Source organism: Phycodurus eques, chromosome 5 (assembly GCF_024500275.1).
Source record: "Phycodurus eques isolate BA_2022a chromosome 5, UOR_Pequ_1.1, whole genome shotgun sequence".
Taxonomy (NCBI): Eukaryota; Metazoa; Chordata; class Actinopteri; order Syngnathiformes; family Syngnathidae; genus Phycodurus; species Phycodurus eques.
Window position 1 is genome coordinate 3,118,308 of NC_084529.1, and position 27,806 is coordinate 3,146,113.

General features: G+C 43.6%; 1 protein-coding gene across 5 annotated transcripts; it reads left to right on the forward strand.

Moving 5' to 3' along the window:
• Positions 1-1,304: 1,304 nt before the first annotated feature.
• bicd1a (bicaudal D homolog 1a) lies at positions 1,305-27,685 on the forward strand. 5 transcript variants are annotated; one of them, XM_061677415.1, is made up of 10 exons: positions 1,305-1,764; positions 16,437-16,649; positions 18,609-18,761; positions 18,840-19,346; positions 20,903-21,265; positions 22,087-22,845; positions 24,066-24,217; positions 24,330-24,540; positions 25,145-25,230; positions 25,979-27,685. In XM_061677415.1, exons 1-10 carry the CDS (start codon positions 1,549-1,551, stop codon positions 26,100-26,102), a joined length of 2,784 nt encoding a protein of 927 aa, XP_061533399.1. In that variant the 5' UTR covers positions 1,305-1,548; the 3' UTR covers positions 26,103-27,685. The 5 variants fall into 5 exon arrangements, with proteins under 5 accessions (XP_061533399.1, XP_061533402.1, XP_061533400.1 ...); XM_061677416.1 differs by having other exon boundaries at positions 1,306-1,764; positions 25,155-25,230; positions 25,979-26,062; XM_061677417.1 differs by lacking the exon at positions 1,305-1,764 and adding an exon at positions 4,957-4,997.
• Positions 27,686-27,806: the final 121 nt, after the last annotated feature.

Here is a 27,806-nt window from a genome sequence, read left to right on the forward strand (position 1 = left end):
TTTTCATGACACCACATTTCTTTAACGGCGATAACAAAATCTTCCGAGCGTGTTTCTTTGTTTGCCTTTCTGACCACCAGCGCTTATCTTAATTTGAGCTTGTAAACTGAGGTTGCTTGCAGGTCAGCGGCATGAGGAAGTTGGAGAAATGTGCGCATGCATGTGCAAGAACCAATGGAAGCTACGGCCACTTTGGGAAATATGTAACGCCAAACAACATTTATTCATGTTATAAATAGTTTTTGCCAATTTCCCCCATGGGTTTGAATGTCAGATGACTACAGTGTATGATCAATTGCGGGCGGTTACACATTTGTCAATGTGGAAGGGAGTTAATCTGTACAGTTATGCACACTTTAGACAACGATAACCTTCAAAAACATAAAATAATAATATTACCTTTGTTTACATTTTGAACTACAATTCTGTCTAGGTCATTTTACACATTTGTAGATTTAGAATGCAAGGCATAGTTGGAGTTGCAATGAAACTATTGCACTCGACCTCATGCTGCAGTGATAATAGAAGGCCGTGCACCAAATTTCTTTGGCACTTGTCCCGAACTGCACCGCGTCATTACTAAGAACTGTTACTAAAAGGTAGTTAACCCAAATCTAAACTTCATCGTCCCCCTTAGTGTGTTGCAGTGCAGTTCTACACGATTGCGAAGTATTGTGATATTTCTTATATTTTCTATAGGGCTTAGTCACGCTTGAACTGGGCAATTAACCGAGCACGCACGTTTTTGGGAACGCAGCTACATGCAGGAGAGGCGAGTCGAGATCCGATCCCAGAACCTCAGAACTCTGACGCAGACGTGCCAGACTATTTGGAGTGTGTGCTCGTGAACATTTCTGACACACTTTATCGTGCTCGCGTGCATGATGTCTGCCGCAGCCAACACGGATGCAAACATTACAAAATCAGCAGATGTCTCTCTCTTTGTCCTTTTTTTTCCCCCCTTCGCATTAAGATATTGGGGGGTAATTACCAATTATAGCAAAGCTATAGCGCAACGCAAGGCTGACTATAAATGCCATAAAAGACGACAGGTGATGAAATTTGACAAGGCCTTGTGTGCAGTTCAACTTTTCACCCCGGTTATTTGGTGTTTATGGCCCGTGTTATACTATCCTGTACTTTGACTGATACTCGGAGGCGTGGATCACTAGATACTTGAGCCTATAATTTACTAACGCTACAGTGGGTGGAGTTGGGAAAATATATCCAGTGAGCCTGCAGGTGGCGCCCTTGCACCCACGAATGAGCAGAAATGACGCCGTGTTTTGCTGCTCTGAAAAGCGCACGGCTTCATTTGCGCGCTGCTCCGCTTCTTTTTTTTTATGTCGCGTCCCATCCACTAAGGGAGGCAAATAGAAGAATTGGACTCGATACTTCTATTTTCTGGCCGCTGTCCAGGGGAGGGGGCGTCTATTCCGCATCCCCTGCATGCTCCTCCCGCCCGCCTCTGCGCTGGAGGAGAGCCGCAGACCAACAGGCTGGGTGGGGGCGGTGGGGGGGCCGGAGAGAGACGGACAGTGAGGGGCGATGGCGGCCGGTGCGGGATGCGCAGAGTCGGCGGATCAGTACCGGGCCGAGGTGGAACGGTTGGCCCAGGAGCTGAGCGAAGCGAACCGGGAGAAGATCCGGGCTGCGGAGTGCGGGCTGGTGGTCCTGGAGGAGAACCAGGCGCTGAAGCACAAGTGTGGCGAACTGGAGAGCGAGCAGGAGGCTTTGAGGAAGGAGTTGGAACAATTACAGGAGGTAGGAGCCCGGACTACACTGACTCACTACAGGCAGGTGGGGAACACCTGAGAGGCGCGGACTGTCGGTCACAAGCAATTCCTTCATAAGCATCCTTTCACTCCCTAAACTCTTCTTTGGGTTCAATGTTCCATTGAAGTATGTACACTATGTATATATGGAAATGTCATTCCATATCAATATCCATCTTCATCTTCATTCATCTTCATTTACAGTGCCATATTTACGTTCACGGATGCATAGTCAGAATGTGTATCATTTGTGACACGGTTACTGCAAGAGGCAGGGGGAGTCAAAACTCATTTTCATTGGGCCACAACATCGTTATGATTTCTCACACTATGAAAAAAAAAATCATGCCAATGTAAAATCACCATCATATTATTACGTATTCACGATTGGCCCTTAACTTCATTGTTACGTTCCTCTTTAACAAGAGGTTCCATTGGAAATAAAATGAAATCTCGTTAGGTGCACGTAAAGCGTTATTAGTCACCTGACCAAATTTGTCTTTGTCACCTGACCAGAGCAGCGCAATGTAATAGTGGTTATTAGAATCTCAGATCAGGGCCTCGTGCACGGAGCTGTCTGTTTTCTTCTGCTTTCTGACATTCCAAAAACGGGCACGTTCGGTTATCTGAGAAGCGTAAATTGCGCGATGGACTGGCGACCGGTCCAGGGCGTACCCCGCCACTCTCCCAAAGTCAGCTGGAACAGGCTCCAGCTTGCCTGATGAGGACGAGCAGGATAGAACGATGGCGGGATCTTAGCGGATGGGGAAATAGTGAGGTCTGCGGTTCGCGTGTCTGTCTCACGGTCGCAGGATCTGGGTTCGCTCGAGCCGAGAGAGGGTTTAAAGGCTTTCTTACGGTGACTGTCTAACATAGACTTAGTCTAAAAATGTCCATTTCATTTCAAAAAACACCTTGGTTTTGTCATACGAGTGTCCAGCAAAGGCCCCTCCGACAGCAACTTCTGTTTGACCCAGTTTTGTATCCATTTTGTCCCTATATGGCTAAGATCGCCCCCTTTCCTCTGATTGGTTGCCTTTGTACAGAAGCGCCACTTGTGGGAGCACATGCGTTTGCTGTGTTGACAGCGCGTAGAGGAAGGCGGAGAGCTTCGCCAGCGACATCGATAATCTTGAGAAATTCGAATGACCTGATTGCAGGCCTCTCGGCAGTAAGACGTCTGGGAGTCAGGAATGCGTGGACGATTTTCATTTATATGTCGCATGTTGACTGAGTTACCATAGAGACAATATTCCATTCCAAATACTACAAAGGTCGGTTTGGCAAAATACGGGACTTTTAATGGTCTCCCTTTGCATCTCGTTCCCAAAAACATGCTCGTGAGGTTCATTGAAGAAATTGCCCGTAGACGTGAATGTGAGTTTGAATGGTCGTTGGAAAAGGACATGGACGGATCTTTGTAACTTGCAGCCATTGTTTTCACAGCTGCGTCGTGTCATGGCTCTGGAGTTGACATGTTTTCCCCAGATTTTAAATCCCCGGCTTCTTCCCACATTTCAAAAACGTGCATGTTGGGTTAAACGAAGACTCTTACAAGCCCCTCGGTATGAATGCGTGTGCGAACGGTCGTCCGTGTGCGCCAAGACCCCGCCGACCGGTCCAGGGGGGGGGATCACCCAACATCTTTGACCCTAATCGGGAAAAGCGATATAGAAGACCGGACGGATAGATGTTCTGTTTATAACCAGGAGAAAACGCCCAAGTTTTTTAACCTAATCATGTCAACAATATCACATGCACTTACTGCACAATCGGACGACATCCAATACAACAGCTGTGTAAAACACTGAGCCTTTACAACCGTAAATGATCATTACTGGCTTTGAATGACACTGTTACTGTATGACTGTTTCCAACATTTTGGCGGTCTTAGAACCTTTTCTCAGTCTGATGCATCGCAGTGGAGTTCTCCGTCACTGCAAACGGAAACCCGAATAATAAACTAACTGAAATCATATCCTCTACATAGTGTACATCTGCCTTGTGAGGTCATAGTCCCCCTGCCTGCCTGTCGCTCCGTGCTCTCGCCTCACACAGGGAACATTTTCTGGAGGTGATATTACTTCCACCAAAAAACACACCTTCCGGTCTTATCTGGTGTGTCGCACGCTTCTGTGACTATCGCAGAGTACAACCCTTCGCATCTACTCCCCCTGAACTGCACTTGGCATTATAGCATGGCAGGGAAACTGTTGACGGAATTTGATTCAGTGCTTGTGTGGCCTACGAATCTCATGAATATGGAGAAGAATAGAAAATCCCAAAAAGCATGACTTAACATCTGGTATGTTTCGCCATGAATTGTTTCCCTTCTTGTGGGACAAATATTACAACTCGATCTGTATATTTGTTAGTTAAAAATATAGACCTGCGAAACGATCAAGTTATAACTCTTAAGTCTCAACCTTGGAAAAAAGACCATTGCTGACGCTAGAATCGCATGTTTGCTCGTAAGCGCACTATCGAAAGAAACCGACGGCTTGTCCCGCATATGATGACAAATTATTTTGTGGTGTGCCGTGAATTTTGTGCTCGGGGGGATTTACGCATACCGTATGTCTTTCTGAGTCTTCTGTGGGAAGACTTGTTCCAGTCTTCTGCCCTCACCTCAGTCAACTTCCCAGCTGGCAACTGTGTGTACTACGTTTACACACACACACACACACACACACACACGCACACACACGCACACATTCAAAACTAGTCGCATAGGTTTGAAACATCGGGTCATTCAATTAAAAGCTGTTTGCATTGCTGTGCACGATTCCCTTAGGAACTGCTGCAAGTAGAGAAGAAGAAACATAAAGTGCATTTTGTGTTTGGGCACAGAAAGTGCTCTTGCTCTTTCGAGCCTTTTCTCACCACCACCCCCTCCCCTCACTCCCACTGCATGCCCCCCAGCCCGATCGCTCTCTCCATCCCGTATGCTCTATTCTAGATGTTTCTGGATAGTTGCCTGAGCCATGGCAGGGGTCCATTACTTAGTGGTTCTAGCTTGCTAGTTCTGTCTCCGGGCAGATCCACCTCAGACAGGACAGTGCAAGTGGAAGAAGGAGAAGGAAGATGAGGATGGAGTGACTGTAGGAGTCGAGCGAGCTCTGCTGCCTCCCCACTGTGCTCCTATGGCTTTACAGCGATGGGGACATGTTTGCTATTTTCTGGACTAGGATGATCAGTGGACACTGGCACAGTAGCCTGACGGTAAATAATAGCCTCGTTCAGATTTTCGACTTACAACGCTCCACAGAGCCAAATAGAAAACACATCGAAAGTTGTTGCAGTATGTCCACACGAAATCTGTCAAACACTATGAGCTTTACGAGCTGTTTTGAACAAAATGTTATGCCTGCAAGATACTCCGCATCTTTGTTTTGTTTCCTGCATCTGTTTTGCCCTTTAGAATATTCTTGTGTGTTAATATTGTACAAAGACACGCCTATTGTTGCTAATGTACTGCCTAAGTAAAGAGGCGGACAGGCAGGTAATGTAGGTAGATGGCCTGATTCACTGTTCTTGGGTCCACCTGAGTTTTGTCTCCACTCCACTTGTCGCCATTTGTATGTGTCAGAAGTAATTTTAAAAAATCAGTCAGTCAGTCAGTCAAACACAAAGCAAATTGTGGCAGTGCGTACACAGATCAGCGATAACATTCTGACCCCTTGCACAATAGAATTAGACTTACTACAAGAGCTGTATCTGAAATTGTACATTTCCAAAGATAATCATGCAAATGTCTTTGACACACCCAAAAAGGTATTATTTCAACAACAAAAAACATTTAAAAAAATATATGTATATACTGCGATTGGCTGGCAACCAGTTCAGGGTGTACCCCGCCTCCTGCCTGAAGATAGCTGACATAGGCTCCAGCACCCTTGTGAGGATAAGCGGCTTGGAAAATGGATGGATATATCCAAAAATCGCCTAGAATCATGCTCATTCGATCGTGGCAGCGACTATCCCAATTAAAATTGGATTAATTGGCAGCCCTAATATATATATATATATATATATATATATATATATATATATATATATATATATATATATTGATTTAAGAGGAAAGAGGAACTCTCGGTCGTGAATGTTTTGAAACAAGACATCAAGTCTTGGTCGTAAATCTGTCCTGAGGATGCATTCCAGGTTTGTCAGCCTCCTCCTTTGTCTCGGTGCTCCTCTTACATTAGCTTGCAGTGGTGGGAGACAAATGAGGAGGATCAATACATGGTGAGATGGTTTTGTTTCCTCTCTTATTTCTGTTCAGCCCACCATCCCCCTCTCTCAACATGGCCTGTGGCCCTATCCTTGTACTCCCTCCACCCTTTTGCATACGGTCCCCGTCGGAGTGAAGTGGGGCTTTGGCGTCCATTTGTGTGGCGTGCGATTTCTGAACTGAGCTGCACTTTGCTGTGTATGGAAGGAAATGAAAGGAAAGGAAAGGAAAGGAATGGAAAGGAAAGGAAAGGAAAGGAAAGGAAAATGATCAAATATCGAGCTTTAGGAAATATTTTTGGGGTGTGTAGGAAAAGCACAATGAAAAGGTTTCGTCCACAAAAGTCAGTCTGCAACTTCATTTAATCAATATACAATTCAGTTTTTATTGTATATTTTACACATGGTATGAGCATAGCGCAAACACAATTGTTCCATTGTTCATTCACTTACAAAAGGTGGGCGAGTGGGGGGACGATGATTGTAATATATTATACACGCCGGGTTACCTTTGACCCCAGCAACATGCTCAGTGAGTCAGCTGAGCATCTTGATAAGGAGCCCTGCGGTTGCCCTTAAACGTGTCAACTGCACTGGCTTGTGTGTGCGTGCGTGTGTGTGTGTGTGTGTTCTAAACCAGAGGTGAAGGTCATTCGTCAGCACTTTTTTCCCTGCATGAGGGTGTCTCGTGTCAGTAAATGCAGCAGGACAGAAGGGGGTGTTTGGGTGCGGATGTTGTGATTGAGAGCAGCGAGGGAGGGACGGCAGGGCAGAGTTGTGCTGTGTGACTCCGGCACATCGCTTGGATCCCTTTGTTGTTTCTGCCTCTATGGTTGTGTTGATGAGGGCAGGGCGAGCGACCCGTGGCTTGTCTGTGTAGAATGACTGGCTGGGTAGAAACAGAACAAACAGTAAAAAAAAAAAAAAAAAATGGTTTTCCTTGAGTTGAGCTTCCCTCAACAGAGATTTGAACACAATTTTTTTTTGTTCAGTTTATATTTACGTGGCCAGGGATGTAGAGTAGTACTTCGAAGTTAGTTTGGTGGACTTTCAAAACAAACTTTTCAATATATATATTATATTTCAACATATATTATTTGTTCAAGAGTCCAAACTGTCACCAGCATAAAATCCTTATTCATCAGTAAATGTTTGAAGTAACATTTCAACGTCATTAATTGTCCTTCGAGTATAATCGCCAGTCAAACATGTTTCTCTCATGTCACTCTTTGGAAGCAGCAGACAATTGTCCACCTCCGCCAAGTGCTTTTGTTGAAATGATCTTCTTCCTCATTGCTATTTATGTGTCACCAATAAGGGAATGGAGGAGAATCGGCGAAAGAAGTTGCGCATTCAGCAGAGAGGAGACAATGTCGGACAATTTCCACACGGCTGACTCTGGTGCTCTATTTCTCATGCACCCGAGGCAAATATCTAAAGGGAAAGTGTGCACTCAGTGCCTTGTTGAAATGGAACGAGCTCATTTAGAAGAGGGAACTGATTGAAATGTTCCTCCCATCGAGAATAGATGGAAATACATTGTCATCAATCAGAATTTATGCATCAAATAAAGTGATACCCACAACATAAAATACAATTTGAAGTACAAATAAGCAATCACGTTTCCGTTCTTGTGTTTTTGATCTTTTTGCGTTCTCACCTATGAGCCTTGTTCAATGCATTTCATTATTTTCTTCTCCCTTAAAATAATCTGAGCATAACTGCATCATTATTTCTCTTTTTTTTGTGTTTTCTCTCTCTCTTCTTCACTCTTTCCGTCTTTTAGCCTCGTTGACTTTGCGATCTGAAACGGAATGGGCAATTCAAGCAGTGACAATCAGCATACTTCCTGAATGAAAGTGCCTGTAGCCAAGTGTATTTTGAAATATTTGAATATGTGTGTTGTCGCCTGAAGGCCATCTATGCCATGTGTTGTTGCGGTGGAATTTCTGCTGGTGTCCTGGCAGGCACATTAGCGAGCAGAGAGAAGGAGTGGAATATGACACAGTTACAGATGGTACAGCCTGTTTGTTACCAAAGGTATACAGAATATAAGACAAAATTGTTGGACAAATGTGAGCAAATGATTGGACGACAATCGTCAGTCTACTCCCCTAATACAAGATCTCTGTCATCGTACCACGACTGACCTGTGAGAGGCAGCGCAGAGCCATAGGACATCTCGGATACAAAGAAGAAGAAAGACAACCAGAGGAAGGAATAGAAGTTAATCTAGTTGTAACTTAATCCTATCTGGTAACTACTGTACATAACGCAAATTACTCTTAGCACACCCACACCACAGGATAATCTTTTAGAGACATCCAACAGTCCAATTAATTTGGAAAAGAGGGAAAAGGCTCCAAGTCGGCCTGGTTATCCATGTGTGTATCCCATTGATTGCCATGTACACACACTATTGATCTCACAGAGGGACCACTGTAAATGGGAGTTATTCTAATAAATGGACAAACAATTACACTGTGGTTATCATAACTTTATGGTAGCGTAGTACTATTAGTAATAACATTATGGAGGATGCACCATGTAATTGACTCAATTGAAGACCGGATTTCGACATCATGATGTCCAACAGCTAAGTCATGCAGACTGAGGCTGTAAGAACAAAATCAGATTTGTTGGGGAGACTTGACCGCCTTTTTTGGACCGCCTCTTACAACCGGCTGCTTCGTAGCCCAACCCAATTCGTTGTCCATCAGCCAAGCACACAAATGGGATTCTGGGAAGTAATCCAACGTCCTTTCTTATCATAAGCAGACTTGAGCCAAATGAAATCATTCTAACAAGACATACTGTATCTTTATTGCGAAAAGCGGCTTGTCCTTGGCGGTCCTTCCAGTGGCACATGTATGCTTCTCTTTGTGTATAGTGTGAAAGCAGCAGATGTGGATCATGTCAGTGGCACAGATCATCCACTGGAAAGCCAATTAAACTGTTTTAGGCCTTCTTTCTGCGGATTATAGGGTTATTATGATCCTATTGTTGCACTGGATGGGATGAACAGTAGATATGGATGACTAAACAGTTTTTCAGGGAAAGCAGAAAATGACCCAATTCATTAAACATGCAGATCATCCAAGCTTACAGATAGAATCAAATCTAGATCCAGAAGCGGAATCAGAAAACAACATATCAGTATAATCCTCAGGAAAGAATAATACTGTTTAAAAATGAATGGTCAAAAAACAATTTTGCACTAAAAATTTATGGGAAATGAAGTCCAACAAGATAAGTAAATGAGCTATCGACTCTGCTGTGTTTAACACCACTGCCAACTTAAATCACAATAATAGACATTTAGTTTATCGAAATACTTTACGTCACAGGTGTCCAACTCGCGGCCCGGGGGCCAGAGCCGCCCCGCCGCATCATTTCATACAGCCCACAAATCACGTGCATCGACTGCACGTCTCTTGCTAAAATACCAAAACTGCACATTGAGATATTGCAAGCTTTTATTTTATTTTTTTTACCCATCCCCCTTTTAAAATAAATTGAAAAAAGTATTACTGAAAATGTATAAAATATTTTCTTGCTGACTTCTGATTTCAAAACTAGTTTTCCATGCATTTGTTGTGACGATGCAATAATATTCGGGGATCATAAATTCGTATGGGTTCATACTAAGGGTGTTCAAAACCACTGGTTTTAAGACTGATACCAGTACAAGTATTCACTCCTGAGTACTCACCGATACCAATACGACTCGTCCATTTGCTATATAGAATTTCAGTTAACACATTGATGGATAATTGTGAAGAAAGATCTCTCTTTTTGACCCACATAATGATTCACACATGTGTCAAACAGTTGCAGTGTAGTGCCAACTACTGCCGAGGAGGACTTTGTCAGATTTATTGTTATTTTTTTTCTCCTTAAGTATCTGTGGCTGGTATCGGCAGGCTTCGCGAGTACCCTCCACCTTGAAATGAGGCCAGTATCGTCCCGATGCCGACTCCTGGAATCGGTACTCGCCCACCCCTAGTTCAGCCATAACGGCCCTCCGAGTTAAACCATAACTACGATGTGGCCCACCACAAAAAAGGAGTTTGACACCCCTGCTTTCCGTATTGTATATGCTAGTGTTCAACTCAATCTGAATATCTTTGTAAAGGCATGTTATGTGATACAGCTGAAAAGGGCTACTTAATGTTGCAGCCAATGAGTGTACATTTTATATTCATACAGCCTTTTTGTATGAGATTACATTTTATCCAACAATGTTCCACGACATGACTATTTCTGAGTATCTACTGTGACTGCAAATCTATTGCGACTGGGCCCTGATTACCCAACTTCACTCTACTTGTGAAAATGTGCCTGTGTGATTTATTTATTTTTTTATTTTTTTACAGATGACACATCTCTTGACTTGGCAATTTTCCTCATGGCTGAAATGCACATGGGGACATTTCCCCATCCTTAAGAAGGACAACAACAAAAAAGCACGGAGGGCATTTTCTCCCCAGAATCTATACCACAGTGACTTCTGATGAATATGAGGGGGAAAAAAGAAAGAAAAACAGTCAAAGCTCTTGGGTTGAGCACAATACCTTCCCGTGCTTCGAAAAAAAAAAAAAAAAAACGTTACATCGGAATTCATGGAAATAGAAATATGTATTCATGGGTCAAACTTATTAAACCTAAAAAAAAAAAAACAATTGACATCTGTTAATTTAAAACCTTAAAACAATGGAACAACCTGCCTTAACTTCGAAAACAAGTGAGGATGGTTATTGTTTTGAAGTGAAAATGTAACATTTGATGTTGAGGCAGACAGTTGTGTTGCTCCTCTTCTGCAGTCATGCATGTCTCTCTCCGTGGTACTGAAATCCCTGATATTGTCAGACGGGCTGACCATCTGGACTGTATGCAGCTGTACACGTGTATGTGTATGCGTGCCAATCATAACAACTTCTTGTGAGTTTACTAATACTGTACCACGATTGCTACAATCTACAACTGCATCGCAGCTCGTTGGTAGCAGGGATTAGAGCTCAGCAATCTGCCTTTTGGTTGAAATTGTAATCATTTTTTGCTTCAAGTTTCACTGAAAAGATTATATTTTGACTGACATATTTCAACTCCACTTCTGTTGCAGGGTTATAATTGTTTTGGATTTTCCATTATAGGTAGTTATTACTTTGTTTTGACTTTTCTGTTTCAAATTCAGTTAGTTTGAATTAGTTTTTAGAGCAACTTTGTGAGTTTGTATGACTTTTTATTTTTTGAGAATTTCTTTTAAGAGTGTGAGATTTAAAAAAATAATTAAAAAACAGAGATCACAATAAATATTGTGGAATAAAAACTGTATTAACTTACTAGCAGATGACCAACCATCCACAGAATTTCAAGTGCAATAAGTGCATTGTATAATACTGCTTCTAAGGTTAGCTGCATCACAACATAGAGTAAAACTATTCATGGTTCACATGCCGTAGTATAGCCTTTATAAAAAGAAATGTTTATGTGTTTAACTTGAAAAAAATATATATTGCTCATTTGCATGTTTTCCTTCCCTTGTTGCTAAATTGCAAATTTATCAAGAAGACTTTCAGATTTGTGACTGATTGATAGAGAGATAGATAGATAGATAGATAGATAGATAGATAGATAGATAGATAGATAGATAGATAGATAGATAGATAGATAGATAGATAGATAGAAAACTACATGGTGAATAGTCACTATTATTCTTCTTGTTTGTGAACATTAATGCAGCCCTATGGTGGGCACAAGCCAGTGCAAACTGTAGGCCAGAAATGCAGAGGGTTGTGTCAGGAACGGCTTCTGGCTTAAAACGTTGCCAAACGAATATGAGCGTTCGTCCAAAGAATTCCATACGGAATCGGCCGTGGTCCGGGTTAACAACGTCCGCCACCGGCGCTGTTGAGCTGCAGGGCGCCGGTGGAAATTCAGCTACTGTGGGTCGAAGACAAAAGGAGATGGTGGAAAGTGCCTTCTTAGGCAGAAAGAGAAGGCTAAAGCACAAAGCCTTTGAATGTTCGGACGATGACAGGAAAAGCTCAAGAGTTGGTTGACATGTTGATTAGGAGAAAGTTTGATATATTGTGTGTCCAGCAGGGCATGTGGAGAGGCAGTAAGGCTAGAAGCTTAGGGGCGGAGTTCAAATTATTTTACCATGGTGGAGATGGGAAGAGAAATTGATTATTTTAAAGGAAGAGTTAGCCAAGAATATCTTGGGGGTGAAAAAAGTATCAGATCAAGTGATGAGGCTGAAACTTGAAATCGAGGGTGTTTTGTATAATGTGATTAGTGGCTATGCTCCACAGGTAGGATGTGACCTAGAGGTGAAATAGAAAATTCTGGAAGTAACTAAACGAAGTAGTTACTTACAGACAGAGAGGGAGTTGTGATTGGTGCAGATTGTAATGGACATGTTGGTGAAGGAAACCAACATGTCCATTGTTGGCATCCAGGAAAGGAACTTGGAGGGACAGGTGGTGGGAGACTTTGCAAAAAGGATGCAAATGGCTGTAGTGAACCCTTTCTTCCAGAAGAGGCACATAGGGTGACCTACAAGAGCCGAGGTAGAAGCAAGTAGGTGGATTAAAGCTTGTGCAGACGTTGATAATCTGAAGGAGGTTACTGACTGTGAAGTAATTGCAGGGTTCGAGTGTGGCTAGACAGCATAGGACGGCGGTGTGTAAAATGATTCTGCTGGTGGGGGAGGAAGATTCATAAGACAACATTTGAATGATGAGAGCTAGGTGGCAGGAGCAAACTTCACAACAAGCGGCAGAAAGAAAAAATGCTTTCTTAAGCTGTTTATTGCCACATAAGATAAACGGAATCGCAAATTGTGTATTTAACCAAAGCACATAACTTTGCCTCATGAAAGTCCGCTAGCTTAATCCTAACACTGTACGCGAAACACCTTACAGCGCAACCGAACAAAATTAGCATCGATGTTGCGGTAATTATAACTCTTTAAGCAGCAAATGTTTTAACACAAACATGTAGATTATTATGAATTTATTATTATGGGCATTGAAGCATTAAATCATGATGCACAGACACTGTGTAATTATTTACATTCTATTTAGTTATGCTCATACTTTATTTTTCGATAAACTTGCACTTTATAGAAAACTAAAGTACTGCAGAGCTATTTTGCTGTAAATTAAAGTCATGTTACAAATGATCCAGGGATCTTTTGGGGGGGCTGCAACAGATTAGGGGAAAGATGATTTGAGATACAGTTTGAGTGCTTTGAGTTGCGAGCATTGTCACAAAGCATATACTGCCTCATTAAAATTAACATTTATTTTAACACCATTCCACAGTGAATAATTAAAGAGGGCAAATGTTTGTTTTTTTTCCTCTCTAAATGTTCATTCACCCTGAAAATTGACTACGAGGTAGACCTGCCGCATGTAGTTAATTATGAACGACGATGGCGTTTAATTGGGGTTGTAAGAGTGTAAAAATAGATAGCCGCACACACTGCATAGCTAGCGGTCCCTCCCCTGACTCCTCATTAGCAGCTACCACAGATGGGTAAGGATTTTGGGTGAACCCCCCCCCCCCCCTCATCTCCCCTTGCAGGGTTGTAGCGGTGGGATTGTGTCCCGTGTAAGCTTCTCCTGCTATGGCCTCTGGCTGAGTACATGCAGGTGCAACACCATTGTCTGGACTTGACTCAGTGAGGCACACAGGGCTGAGGCGCCTGAGGTTGAATGCATTATGGGGCTTCCTTTCTCCAAATTAGCTGCCAATCACTGATTTTTTTTTATGAATATCATTCTGAGGAAGTGCTATTCACCCGAGCCACACTGGTCTTTACATGGAGAACTGCGCTATATCTGCCAAGTAGGCCACAGGCACAGGGCAGAGAGGAGCGATCATTACAATGACTCAGCGCGCATGCACTGTCGGTGCTTTTCACATAATGAGCTGGAAAACGCAGAGCTGTCAATGTGATATTTTTAGCTGAGGGCGGCTGCCCCCGCAACAGCAACAGGCCGGTCAGAGCGTTGGGCGAGAGCAATGAGTCACGAGCCATTAAGTGCACTTTCTGTGACTCCCACCCACTGTGTGCGGAGCGCTGGCAAACGGGGGGGGTGGACTTTACGAAAACACATCTCTGTGCATGGAGAGCGGTTGTTGTTGTTGTTGGTTAAAAACATCATGCATCTCCGTGAATGCGATGCTAAATAATCATTTGCAGTCCGTCTGTTTGTCTGTCAATTTATTATTCACAAATAATGCAAATATAATGCTAAACTTTATTTTGATATCGCTTTTCTTAACACATGCTTGACCAGAAAAAAAAATCATCACATTTAAGAAGGGATGAAATAAACAATAAAGAAGAGATAAAATGTCTCAGGAATTTTAATTTTAAATGTTTTTTTATTTTTTATTTTAATGTTGTTTTTTTACATCCAATATGTTTGAAGATAAGTGCTGAAATACATGCAAGGACTGAGAACAATTTAGTACTGAATTGCTAAGATACATATGCATTTCAGTAAACTCTTTTTCACTTTCTCAGTTGACCGGATTTATATTTGTTTTCGTTTGTTTTTCTTTTTTTTTTACCAGATTTTTAGAAACAGGCATGGAGTCGTCCCTTCCCCACTATCTCGCCACCAAGCACCCTTATTCCGTGCAGTGGCTAAACTCCTAACCGGCTAGCAAGCTAACAAGTCAGTGTGGTGACGGCTCGTCCGATATCACCGCCTGACTTGGTTTTGTGTCGCGCGTGTGCGCGTCCACATAACAGTGACGCACCAGGAAAAGTGAACTGTTGAATAGACACAGCAACAGTCTGCTTGTGGCTGTGGGAGGCCGCTGCAGCTGGAGGGGAGGGCCTGCTCTATTTTTCCAGATTTTTCCACCCTATTTAATGTACTTTTATTGATATACTTATACACTTTATTTATTCAAACTTGGCAGACTTTATCTTAAAGAAAATATTTTCACATGACGTTCATGGGATATGTGAATCTTATTGTTTTGTTTTCGTCATAAGAATGGCAATGGAAGAAAAATATGGAGCTGGTCCTCCATTGCAGCTCCTTCCTCTGACAAGACCTTCTCCAGGAGTTATACTGTACGTTCCAGATGAATAGTGAGGTGGCTAATTTTGGATGAGACGACTTAGCACCACAAAAATGATAAGCGGCACAGGAAGGGATATACAGTAGACACAATATGCAGTATTAATTCCCCCCACGTTTTGAAACATATTTCAGTTTTGTTGATTTAGGCCTGTGTGTGTGTGTGTGTGTGTGTGTGTGTGTGTGTGTGTGGATTTCAGTGCAGTGTAACAGCGTTACTGTTGATTTTAGATCGCAAATTCTCCCTTTTGTGTTCCCCATCTGCTGCAAATCCAGTAAGTGGGGCCCCTGTGAGGCCAGCTTTTCCCCGCTTCCTCCCGCAGAGTTCAGCCGCGGGTGACCGTGCTGCCACTCGGACATTGGCAGCCGCCCTTGTGAAGCGAGAATTTGAGCTCATTCAGTCAAACAGTGCTTTGCATGAATTAAAGCTTTTGTTCTGGTAATCATTCACCAGAATCCCAGTGTGGTTCCCCATGAAGGGAACGAGTGTACCAGGCTAACCCCAGAATACGTGTAAGATATTTCAAACGTTTGTTCCTATTTTTCTCGCTTACACTCTGGCGGTTAGAGTACGAGAGGTTGTGAGTTCGGATCTCAGGTCAGTTCTTCCTGTGTTGAGCACCGTGCTTGCATGGGTTTTCTCTGGGTACACATTCCCACATTGTCATGATTAGCTCTGTTTTTTTGTTTTCTGATTGGGAGAAGTGTGACATTTTTGGAGGTTTCTATTTCGACTCTGCATGGATATTAATGACAAATGTCTTTGTGTTGTATGAGGTGCGTATTGGCGAAGTGGCATTTCCTGGGACGTCGGCAGAGCTCCGTACTTGGCTGAGTCACATTATAGGTCTTTCTGTTGTCCTGAAAAAATGAAGGATGCTATATCATGTTCATTTATCCACAGTAGTAAGCGTTGAGTGAACGAAATGGTGTTCATATTTTCAATTACTCCAGATGATGCACGTAATAGCACAGTGGGCTTATTTGCTTCCAGCGGGGTGACAGCTCAGTTGTGTTGTTGTCTCCGTACTTAGATTTTTTTTCCAATAGAGCCTCAGCACCTTTATCATGACACGTCAGCTCTCACTGCTGTGGAAACCTGTGACAGGAAAATGGGAACAGTGTCTCTGTTGATCAAATGAAACCTCCTCCCTTTAAGATAGAATTCAAGTGTTGCTGAGGGACAACTCGTCAAAGTTGTGCTTCGCAGACATTACTGTGAAAGTCGCTGTCTCGCATGCCAAAAGCCCACCGCTCGGTTCGAAGTCTGATGTGCAATGACACATTTTGATTTACCAAACAGCAATCTTCATTTCCTCAGGCATTCGGCCAAGCATACAGCAACCAGCGGAAGGTGGCCGAGGACGGAGAAAGCAATGAGGAGACGCTGCTGCAGGAGTCTGCCTCCAAGGAGGCGTACTACATGACTCGTCTTTTGGAGCTGCAGACGGAGCTGACCGTGAGCCGCTCCGTGACTTCCAACACCCAGTCGGAAAATGAGAGGCTCAACGCAGTCGTGCTGGAGCTGCGAGAGGTGAGTTGGTACAAGAGATTGTTCACAATGTTGCTGCCCCAACGTACGGCATCTCCCCACATCCAACACTAACTCGTTTGGACTCAACCCACGTCTCGAAGAAAAACACTGTGGTTGTCCAAGCGATCGTCAATAAGAGTGTAGCAAACAAGCGCGACATGCAAATCTCAAACGTAGACAGACTGCATGTTTTGAATAAAAACAATGCCAAAAACAGCCGCTGCATCCTTTGTTGGAGCATTACTTTGATCCGTGTCTAATTAACAAACAGGGAACCCGGAAAAAAAAAAACAGTTAAAAAGGCATTGAGGTGTGTTTGGTGAAATTTACTCTCTTATTATGCGTTCTCATTATGAACGAAAGCCTCAAGGCACGCTTAAACTTCTGTCCAAAGTTATGACTCAAAGGAACGGAATACCCAAAGTGATGTTTTAAAAGGGGTCAGCCGGCTGGGACTCCATGTTCTGTGACACTTCACAGTGTAGTATTGCTATTTAAAATACTTACACATTTCTTTCTCTTTTACAAAGTTTCAAATGGACCTTTATGTCCACACAACAGAATGTCTACCGGGGTTTATTTTCCATTTCATTTGACTGCGTAAAGAAAATATTCCTTATGTTCTTCCTCGTTTGTTCATGACTTTTTGTTGGAGTTAAAGCCTGAAAGGGGAAAATGTATGTTTATTGTTTACACAATGCAAAAGTGCCCACGTGCAAGTGCGTCTGCAGACATTGTGGTGGCACAGGGTTCGAGTCGGGGTCAGACACTCGGGCCACGACCCCATTGTCGGGGGCAAATCCGGAGCTAAAGTGCGGAATAAACTGAACGGGCTGAGCTCGGCACATGCGGGACTCGGTGAGCCGGGCAACAACTATTACAAGACTGACTGCAAACCAATCCTTACTTTAAAACGTCATAGCAAAATATATTAGGCAGAAGGCATCAAATACGTGAACCTTTTGCAATCTGAGGAGTTAGTATCGATACAGCGCTTTCTTGACTCCTTGCTCGACCATAGCAACTAACGCTGGACTATATAGCTGTACAGTGAGCGGCAACGATTGCAGCGTACGAGTATGGACTTGAATATTTAGCTTCTATTAACTTCAAGAGTCTTAGAGCTGCTGTCAGCACTTGTGAGGCTCAAATCGTGTCTTAATGATCTGCACGCACGGTTTAGTCGTCATTTCTTAAAAGCCACTGTCTTCCTATACACACACACAATATCCTCTCCAATTTCTCCCGAAAAATGCTAGAAAATATTGTTTACCGAGATAGTGTTGTCTTTTCTCTCCCGTCGATCTCCCCATTTGTTGATTCCTGCTTTCATTTTGTTAAGATGATCTAAACCCCCCCCTCGGTAACATTTCAATTACAATGTAATGTAATCGGCCGGAGTCAGCAGCGATAGGCTCCAGCGCGTCCGCGACCCTAGTGAGGATAAGCGGTATGAAAAATGAATGAACGAATGAATAAATATGACAATTAGGTCCGCACAACTCCTCGCACGCATTCATTGTACACAGTAGCAACGATGCCAGCCCACACAAAGGCGGAAAGGAGCCCTGCGTACCCACAGTCACGCCTAATGTGCATCTGGCTCAGCACTTTTAGCACGTGACGAGCTGGAGGGGAGGCCTGCTGACAAACAAGTGCAGACATACACAGAAATGTTACAAAATGCTATTATTGCACTGCTTTCATTTGACAGTTTATTCGGTATTCTTATGGACGATTTGTAATTGTCATTGCTTGTTTCGACTGCATTTTAATAGTCTTCAAATGATTGCCCTTCTGCGTTTAAGTCATGTCCTCCTCTGAATTGTTTATTCGAATGACGCGATGCATGTCGTGTTTGCTTACTTTTTATCCACATTTCACGACAGTACAGACAGACAGTTCACCGAAGCCATTTTAAAGCTTCAAAATGTCAAATTGTCTCTCCTTGTGCCTCAGAGTAATGAGATGCTGGAGCTCCAGAAGAGTAGGATGAGGGAGGAGATCAAGGAGTATAAGTTCAGAGAAACCCGGCTGCTTCAGGATTACACCGAGCTCGAGGAGGAGAACATCACCTTGCAGACGTTGGTCTCGACGCTCAAACAGAGCCAGGTCAGCGCTGAGACATTTTTTTGTTGTTGTAATATTTTGTTGGATTTTTCTTTTTTTCCTCCCCCTTCTTGTGCTCAGGTGGAGTATGAGGGTCTCAAGCATGAGATTAAGGTGCTGGAGGAGGAGACTGTTCTGCTCAACAGCCAACTTGAAGACGCTTTACGACTGAAAGAAATCTCTGCGGGACAACTGGAGGAGGCCCTGGATGCCCTCAAGATTGAGCGGGAGCAGAAGAACAATCTGCGAAAAGAGTTGGCCCATCACCTAAGCCTGAGTGACAGCGTCTACGGGGCAGGTGCCCATATTGCCCTCACTGTCACCGCCGTCGAAGGCCTCAAGTTCCCAGAGGAGGTCAACGGAAGCGCCGGCGCTAACAGCAGCAACGGCAGCGTTATCGCCGCTGTCAACGGCAACGATGACGACGGTTGTCGACACAACGGCCACCTTCACGCAGACGCCGTGTTGGCCCAAATGAATGGAGACTATCGTACGGGCAGAAAGAGCGAGGGTCTGCACCCGGTGCCAGACCTGTTTAGTGAGCTCAACCTCTCAGAGATGCAGAAGCTCAAGCAGCAACTCATACAGGTCAGTGAAGGAAAAACAAATGGCGCTACGGTGGCTGTTTCTCTTGTTCGCCACTGAATATTTTCTTATCACTGTGGCAGCAATGACTGCAGAGATGTATGCCCATATTAAATATGACTCGTGGTTGTCAGAGTTTGTGTTAAAGGAATGTGTAGGAATTACTCCCATCTGGCGTTGGAGTTGTGTGTTGCAACCCAACAAATCATGCACGCAGTGTTTCAAACAACAGTAGCCGTCATATATCAAAAAGCCTCGAAAAACAACAACAAAACTGAAAGAAAACAAGTAGATTTGCATGATTTGATCATTTCACATAAGACAATATGGACAAAAGAAGAGGAAAAACTCATCTGAATCCTTCAGTGGATTCATCAGGAGTTAGGCCAGATTGGATTGCCTCCCTTTACCAAGAACTACTGAGCGTGTGCCAACTGAATGAATGTCAGTTAAATAAACTACAGTACTGCTCATGGTTCTTTTCTCCTTTATAGAGAAATGTGGTCACAAACCTTTGAATAAAATGACTTATCAATCAGGAAGTGGACTGCACTCCCTGAATCCGAGCTCTTTTCACACCAAGACATTTAGGACAAGTCAGTCAATTCTTTTCAGTTCCACAAAGCCACGCTTGGATGGGTTTTGTTTGGTCGCCGAATTTAAGAACCACCACTTCAATCCCAAAGTAGCATAGTATATAGATCATGCGCCGACGAACATTATTTCCTTAGTACACATTTACTTATGCAGCGCAACTCTACGAGAAACTTACAAGTGAATTATCGGCGGCAGAATTAACAGTGTGGAATTCTCTGTAAACTGAATTACTGACTATTACTCGAGTTTCCATATACAGTTGACGACTCTTAATGTGATGTTCTTGCCCCGTATCAGTGACTCGATGGCCAGTTGGTCTTTATATCATCAATATCCTCTTTCTAAGGCTCGACACAGGGAACAGACGGGCACTCTTGGGGCGTCATTGAGACCAGTGATTCTCAACTGGTGGATTAGAATCCAAAAGTAGGTCGTAGAAGCATTCTGGGTGGCTCGCAGGCAGCTAGTAAAAGAAATGGCGTAGTCCTATTCCGATTTGTTTGATGCAGTTCAAAGGCTTACATAGTTTCCCACACTGAACACGGTGGGAAAAAGTGACAAGAAATGTTACTCCCGTGTTCTTTAACCACAAGTTTACCCTGTCGCAGCTCAGTCTGGCTGACAGACGTCTTGGCGAGCAATATCCCTTTGGCGGTACAGCAAACCCACTCGAAATGCCATTTAAAAATATAACGTACTGTGCGGATGTTTTCAGAGGCTATTTTTAAACCCAAAAAATCTTTATTGTTCGTCTATGAGAGTGGGTTGCGACTTTGCAGCAACGGCAAATGTGAGTCTCAGGGTGACAACAGTTGAGAACCACCGGTTTAGCCACTTCAGTTTACTATACAGTACTCTTTTGCACAAATACAAACGAAGATCATTATGAGAGCAACCGTTTAATGTTTATCGGTGTTGTTCGTGCGGCATTATCTTTTATCCGTGTTAATTCTGTCCTACAGGAAGAGCGTGAGAAAGCGGCGCTGCTCTTGAACCTGCAGGAGTCGCAGACCCAGTTGCAACACACACAAGGCGCCCTAACTGAGCAGAGTGAGCGCGTCCACCGACTCACGGCGCACATCAATGCCACGAAGCATCTGAACGGTGGCCAAGAGCCGGATGACCCTCAAGAGAGTGAGAAACCTGCTGACGGCCTCCCGTCACCACAAGCCGATGGTCATCGCGACGTGGACATACACGGGTTGGAGTTTCTGGAGTGTAAATACAAGGTGGCTGTGACAGAGGTGATCGACCTGAAAACAGAGCTGAAGGCCTTGAAGGAGAAATACAGCCAGGCTGCGGAGGCGCACACAGATGGCCAACAGGTTTGTTGTCGCGAGAAAAAAAAAAAAAAAAAAAAGAAAACATGAAATGAGAAAATTACTTCAGTAGGCCACAGTACTCGCTCTCACTTTCTGATGTGTGTGAAATCACCCAGTTTTTCTCCTAAGCCAGTAATGAGTTTTTGTAAAAAAAAATAAAAAAATGTATATTTGTTTTTATTTTTTTATTTTAATGATTGTCACAGGCGGCGCGTTGGACGGCCGGTTAGCACACCCCAAAAACATGCACGGTAGGTTAATTGAAGACCCTACATTGCCCGCAGGTGTGACTGTAAGTGCACATGGTTGTTTGTTTATATGTGCCCTGCGATTGGCTGGGGACCAGTTCAGGGTGTACACCGCCTCTCGCCCGAAGTCAGCCGGGATAGGCAGCCAGCACGCCCGCCACCCTAGTGAGGATAAAGCGGTATGGAAAATGAACGGATGATTGTCACAACTAAAGAAGAAACAATCGGAGCTTTCAAGGCAACATCACGATAAGCAGTTTATATTTGTACATTTCAAGTTGCAATTGAATCATGACCGACATTAGAACAGGCCCTTCTGTGTGGAGTTAGCATGTCCTCACATTGTGGCTTTCTACAGGTACTTTGGCTCCCTCCCACATCCCAAAATAATGCATGTTCGGTTAATTAGAGACTATGAATTGGCCATGGGTGTGAATGTTTGTTGTCTGAACACTATGTGGCCTCTCCCGCAACCCGAATGAGAACACGCGATGTAGAGAATTCATGGATGGATGTAACACCATTCGTTGGATGGATGTAACACCATCTGAGTTGTTCTATTCGTGTTCTATTCAGGTAACCCGTTTGGAAAGCAGTTTACGGGAAGGCCGAGAGAGGTTGGCGAGCCTGGAGGCGGAGCTGCGAGCGTCCGTGAGCACTGCCGCAGAGAGCCAGGCCCTGCTGAACACAGCACAGGACGAGCTGGTGACCTTCAGCGAGGAGCTGGCTCAGCTCTACCACCATGTGTGTCTGTGCAATAACGAGACACCCAACCGCATCATGCTCGACTATTACCGCCAGAGTCGAGTCACGCGCAGCGGCAGCCTTAAAGGCTCTGAAGACCCGCGGGCTTTACTTTCACCTCGCCTGGCTCGACGCCTGGCTGCAGTTTCGGCGCTCTGCTCCTCTGAGGCTCAACGTAGTCCAATGGACTCCCCGTCAAAGGAGAGCCGTGACAGTGACACGGCCACCAACCCAGCGGACTCCCCAGCTCAACACGGTAGCCCCAACCGCAACCCCATCAGCTCCCCTGTCATCAGCATGTCCCCTTGCTCGTCTCCAGTGCCCTCTGAGGCCGGCGGAGACCTACGGAAGGAGCCCATGAACATCTACAACTTGAATGCCATCATCAGAGACCAGATCAAGCACCTGCAGAGGGCTGTGGACCGCTCCCTGCAGCTGTCCAGGCAGAGGGCTGCAGCCAGAGAGCTAGCACCCATGCTTGATAAAGACAAGGAGTTGTGCATGGAGGAAATCCTTAAGCTCAAGTCCCTTCTTAGTACCAAGAGAGAGCAGATAGCCACACTCAGACTGGTTCTGAAGGCCAACAAACAGGTACACAAACAGCCTCTTTGTATCCTGAAAAAGTCACAAAAAGAAATGCCGTTAGAAACGAAAAAAATAAGACGGGCATCTATGGGGTGTGTGCACAACCTACTTCCGCATTCAGCAAAACAGGTCGAAGCGCTTCCTCCCAGTTCGGGTGGATGGCGAACGAGAACGGATCAAACCACCCGTCGGAACTTTAGATGTCCACAATGTCTTTGTTTAACACAAGGTGTCAGCACGGAGCAATATTTGATGTTTCCACTTTGTTCGTCTTTACATATATCAAATGATATACCTGTGTTTAACTTTTGTCCGAAAACACCAGCCACCAATAAAAACTACATTTTAGCAAGCAACACTCATGTAATCAAACCAGTCATGCTCATTAGCGTAGCATACACAGGAAGTAAGCGACCCTGTGTTGCGTGTTTGGTCACGTGACATTCCGCATACAGCGGATTGTCTTTTCAAGGAACCATAATAATTGGTTGGCTGTCCTTGATGAGAATCAAGTCATGTGTATTCTCTTCGCGTTGTATTGTTTGGACATCTTTATTGTGGATTGTGAGCTCCATGTCTTCGAGGAATTGTGACTTGCTCTCTCTGAATATTCTGAACTCCTGTTTCTATGTTAGTGTTGTATTGAGACGCAATATTTTGAGAAGATGCAAAGGAGTTGATCGCCGTGTTGATCGTCTTTAGACCACAAAGTAGTTTGCGCTAAATCAATAGCACTTATGCTGGTCACGGCCAAGAAAGGCTCTCCGTTTAGTATTTAGCTATTCGATGGACGTTTGAGCGTTGATTGATTGTTTGAACCAAGGCACATATTTTACATCAGAGAAATCTCACTGCGCACCACCAAATAAAAATGCCGCGAAAAGTGTAATAATGAGGATCCCGTCTCAATTTACGCACAAATTGACTTACTGAGTATGAATTCATTTATGTATGCATGACAACAGGTTAATTGTACCTTCTGCCATCTGTGGAAGAGCATTTGTGTGTAGCATTGTTCTGCCAGTCACTATATGTCGCCGGCCTAGCTGGGGGGAAAAAATATGTATTTGCAATTGATAAATAATCATTTTCAGACCAAAAAATAGTGCAATTGGATCATTTTTCCGTGACACCCCCGATGATCTCTTGCGCAGTGGTCGGGAGTCACCGATCTAGACGAAACTTCTGGAACATGTTAAATCCAAATGCGATTGTCCACATTGCAGACGGCAGAGGTAGCACTGGCCAATCTAAAGAGCAAGTATGAGAATGAAAAGACCATGGTGACAGAGACGATGATGAAGCTGAGGAACGAGCTGAAGGCCCTGAAAGAGGACGCCGCCACATTCTCCTCTCTCAGAGCAATGTTTGCCACGAGGTGAGCGCACGAGCAGTCAATGGCGGAAACCGTCGATTTGATCATTGTTTTAGATCGGCGTTGCAATGAGTCTGCTGTGTTTTGGTTTTTTGCTCTTTGTGTCTCTTTGCAGGTGTGATGAATATGTCACCCAGCTAGATGAGATGCAGAGGCAACTTGCAGCAGCAGAAGATGAGAAGAAGACATTAAACTCTCTCCTGCGTATGGCCATCCAACAGAAACTGGCCTTGACCCAACGGCTGGAGGATCTCGAGTTTGATCGTGAGCAGATCCATCGTGGCCGCGGTGCTAAAGTGCCCAAGATAAAAAGCAACCCCCCAAAAGTAAGTGAAAAAGAACTTACTGGTCCTACCTTTCACAGGACTCAGATAAAGTGCATGTCTGAGTGATCATCCAAACATATTTAATAGCACAAATTTTAAGATGATTAAAAAAAATAACAAAAAATCAGGGAGCGCTCTCGTACCAATGTGGTACATTTCAAATCAAAAGCAATGGCCACGGAATGTTTTTCAGGAAATGTTGGGAGTGTGCAGAGCACTCCTGTGGCAAACGTTGTGTACTGCGGTACAATGATACCCATTTTATATGAATGCCACACTACATTCATTCATAGTTCCTCATACGGTATCACATTTTGAAGTTAATATTTGAAGTATATGCGCTTAAGTTATTTGGTTATTTGGCGCCTCAAGCCTCCTCTTTTGCTACATGTACCTTTCAGGTGGTATCAAAAAGAAAAGCAATCGATAAATGGCACACACTCATCCTGTGTCATCCGTGCACATTTAGATTTAGATTTAGATTCAAGACTTTTGGCCTCTGACAAGGCCTCCCCCCCTGACTCGTCCTCCCTGTTTTGTCTGTCTGTCCGTTTGTCTAAACCGTAAGCGTCACCGCTGCGTGTGTGTCTGTCTAATTTCTCAGTTTTTTGTAGATTGTCAGCAGCCTGCTGCCTCAGTATCGTCACACGCCACGCAGCTGAGGCGAGAGAGACTTTCCTTTGCCTACAGGTAACATGCTGTAGTTCTCGATCTAGCTACAGCGGGGGTCACCGACCTTTTAGCGCTTCTTCTTAGCCGGTACTTAGTACCCAGTTTGATGCACACTTCTGAAATAGATCATTTGCTCAAATGACCTTTAGTCATATCGATTCATTCATAGTTGGCGTCATCTAGATGAAGATATACCTGGTGTGTGCAGGAACCGCGTTGGTGACCCCTGATCCGTCTGTCCGTCTGTCTGTCTGTCTGTCTGTCGAGCTATCATGGCAGCTGCTGACAGATCTCAAAAGCGTGGAGGTCAACCTTCGTTTCCAACCTTGTTTTGATATTGAGTTGCTGTCCTTTGGGGATCATTAGATAAAGATAGATAGATATTGGTGTTACTAGTATATATATATATATATATATATATATATATATGAGTAATATTTTTCCTGCTTTTGTGAGGACTGCATGAATAACTCCAGAACTATTTTCGGTTGCATGGTCATCGAGCTTTGTCGATGAATTAGTCCAAATTGAGAGACTGGAATTGTCTCCGTGGAGAGTTAGTTAGTTGAGATATTGGATTCTTTAGTTGTGCAATTTCAAATGAAGTGTGTATAACACATACGAGACTTGTCCACCTTTCATGCGTGCCATTCTAGTTCGTTCCCGAAATGTGATTTGGGTCCATTATCCATTCCCCCTGCTGTGCAGCACTCCAACCGCATGCATGTTCGCTGTAATCACTATTTGTGTTTCTGCTTCCTTGCAGTCCGAAATTTCGTGCTGACCTCCAACAACACCAAGCGGTTTTGTCCAGCAGCAGGAGCCTCCTTTTCTCTCCTTGTGACCTTCGTAACTGCCTGCCCCACCGACCCCAGCCCCCCGGCACATGACCCCTGCCGAGCGGACGTGGTGCTCCCATACTTGGGTCCGCCGTGACCCAGAAGTGCTTCCCGGCCCACTGGTTCACTGTGTTGCGAAAGCCGAGGACGAGACAGAGGCCAACACGCGAGAGTGACAAATCACGTGACTCGTTTCCCCTGTTCGTATTTATTATTTTTCAATGTTATTCATGTTGATTATTTATTTATTAGATATTTCTTACTGAAATGGTGTTCTTCTCTTGACTGGTCATTCTTCCACTGTGACGGGATTTTATGACACCCAGACAACGCAGTATTAATAGGTGGATTTTACCAGTGTTAAATTGATAATGTAATTTTAAATCAATAGTACAATTAGGTTTGCCATCAAGCGAGCAAAGTCCATTCGAAGAATTTCTTGTGGTCATTTCTGGATTTAAAGGATCTTCCTAACCTCACCAGTTTTTCTTTGGATGCTTTTTTTTTTTTTTTTTTTTTTTTTTTGCAAAGCATGACACTTTTGCTACATTTAAAAAAATGTTTTTTTTAAAGTTTAGCGCGGCCTCCGGGGACGTGACTTGATCTGTGCTTAGCTCAGTTTCTCGTTCGATGAGCGTGCTTGAGATGAGGGCTGCTGGCCCGAGTTTTTGCCTTTTGAGTTGCACAGGTTCAAGTGACCACGTAGGGACCAGACCTCCACTTTTTTTATATATATATATATATATATATATATATATATATATATATATATATATATATGTCAACAGTAATCAAATAAGGTGTGCCTCTTCTTCAGTTACATATTAGTTTGTTATATTTATTTGTCTTTTCAGCAAGATCTTGGACTGTTTTATTCGAAGGTTACAAAATAAAACTTTCGATGTGAATTTTGAGTTTTGCTGGGGAACTAACTAGAAATATTCAAAGTTGTGCGTGTATAAAAGAATATATGGGCATTGTTTAGAAATTTGAGTGAATGCTACGAACAGGAACCTATACAAACTTAAATATGACATCCTTATTTGCCTTCCTGCAACACATTATGATGGTGATCCGTTTGTATGGCTTTCCTCATTCTTCCGCCACACAGTATGCAGTACTCTCCAAGCACAACTGAGCCACCATGCATTCCAGCAATATAGACTCACACCCACCAGAAACAGTCGACCTCATTCTCGTTCCTACTCCCGTCATCATAACGACACTATCTACCAAGTCGGTTAAACGGATTGTTTCTTAACTGACTTCTGATCCGAGACGAGTGACTGGGACAGCTAGCCTTTTTAATGTGTTTCTCCTTTTTTTGTTTTCATTTTGTAGCCTCATGCTGTGTTTAACATTGACGTGTCTTCACCACTCAGAACTGAAATTCTAGTTAGACATGAATGACATGGATGAACTGAAGACAGTGCAATGTTTTTAAAATGTATTTCTGAATGATTTGGTTCTTGTTGTTTCTCTGTACATTTGTAATACTTGTACCCATGCTGGCTCACTGGTGACCAACCTGTCTTGGTCTGTTTGCACAATATAGCAGCATAGAAGACGAGAGACTAAAAATGTTTTTAGAATAAAATAGCAATATGCTGGAGTTGCAATCGATTTTTCTCTCTCTCTCCTCTCTTAAACTGCATTCAAGAATTAAATAATGGATTTTTCTTTGGAGACGTGACTCGTGATGTCTTTCAATTTTATTTTAAAAAAGAAAATAAAAATTGCACTCCACTGAACAGC